Source organism: Enhydra lutris, unplaced genomic scaffold (assembly GCF_002288905.1).
Source record: "Enhydra lutris kenyoni isolate GAN:26980312 unplaced genomic scaffold, ASM228890v2 scaffoldscaffold274, whole genome shotgun sequence".
NCBI lineage: Eukaryota > Metazoa > Chordata > Mammalia > Carnivora > Mustelidae > Enhydra > Enhydra lutris.
The window spans coordinates 17,121-18,350 of record NW_019154358.1 but is presented as its reverse complement, the minus strand read 5'-3'; the positions used below and the strand labels follow the sequence as shown (position 1 = coordinate 18,350).

Sequence of the window (1,230 nt, the reverse complement as noted above, 5' to 3'; positions counted from 1 at the left end):
ACACTGTAGATGGTGAGGGGCTTTTCCTAGCACCTGGATATCCTGATCTCCTTAGATCCACATAAATGGCTGGTTTGTTGGCCAGCCCACTGGGTCTTAAGACAACTTTCCAAGCAGGGGCCTTCTTGGCCTCCATCACCTCTGTGGCCCCTTCAGACCTTGGAGTTTGGGACCTGAGCTTCATCTTCAGTGTTGCTACCATGTCTGGTAAGGCCTGACCCCCATTCTCCTCTTTTAGTTCATTCCTGGCCATTGCTAAACTTGGACTTGGTTCGAGGTTGTCTTCCTTGGCCCCCATAACAGTCTTGCTCTGCAGGGTTCTGTTTGGGAGGCTGAGAATGGAGGCCTGAGAAGGTGATCTGCCCTCCTGTCTTGATAAAGACGTCTCTGAGGACGGATGGCCATCACCAGGTGAATTCCCTCCCAGGGCCTGCTGTATTTGCTCACATATGGGTGAGGAAACAGGCAGGGGACTCCCTGAAGTGGGATCAGACTTTTCAGTTATACCCTTCTCTCCTGGATGGGGCTGAGGTGGTTTCCCCAAGAACTTGTAAAATTTGGCTTTTGAGGGGGCCCCAGGTACAAAGGTGGATGAGCACAGAAAGGAGTACTGGGGAAAGGGCAAGTGTTGAGCTTCACGTAGTTTGAGATCTATGGGCTCAACAGTTTGGAGAGGTAGGTCCCACTTATGCCTCACTCGAAAACTTACTATGTGTGTTTCCAGCTTCTGCTGAGTGTTAGGACAAAGGAAGGACAGCTCATGGGAGGTGTTTATGCAGGGCTTCCTATCCTTCAAGGGTGCTAGATTTCTGATAGCCATGTGGGGTTGGGACTTGGGAAAAGTATGGTTGGCCACAAACCAGGATCGACGCACAGTCACAGGGATCAGACCTTTACTGATCTGTCCCAATTTCTTGTGCAAATGAACCTTTAAAGTTTTTTCTAGTTGTTTCTTATCTGGGCCCCTGGCTAAGTATTTTCCTGGATCACCCTCCAAGGCCCCTTTCAAGGGTCTTCCAAACTCCTTCTCAGAGTTGGTTCCCAGAACCTTCACTGGGAACCTACCTGAGATCCTGGAGAGATCTGTTGGCATCCTCTTCAGACACTGCCATAGACCCTTACCAAAGTTCTTCTCTAGTTGGAATCTTACTTGATACTTCCTGTGGTATCTGGACCTGGTCCTCCATGTAGCTTGGCTGCTTTTGCCCTTAAACACAAAGGGCCTTGAGA

At 49.7% G+C, this 1,230-nt stretch overlaps 1 protein-coding gene across 1 annotated transcript in view; it reads right to left on the bottom strand.

The window, feature by feature from the left end:
* LOC111140236 (spermatogenesis-associated protein 31E1-like) overlaps window positions 1-1,230 on the bottom strand; it is a 5,804-nt gene that overhangs the window by 1,265 nt on the left and 3,309 nt on the right. Inside the window, exon 6 of the mRNA XM_022492559.1 lies at window positions 3-1,223. Within this exon, the coding sequence (XP_022348267.1) occupies window positions 3-1,223 (1,221 nt within the window). The remainder of the gene's footprint in view (window positions 1-2; window positions 1,224-1,230) is intronic.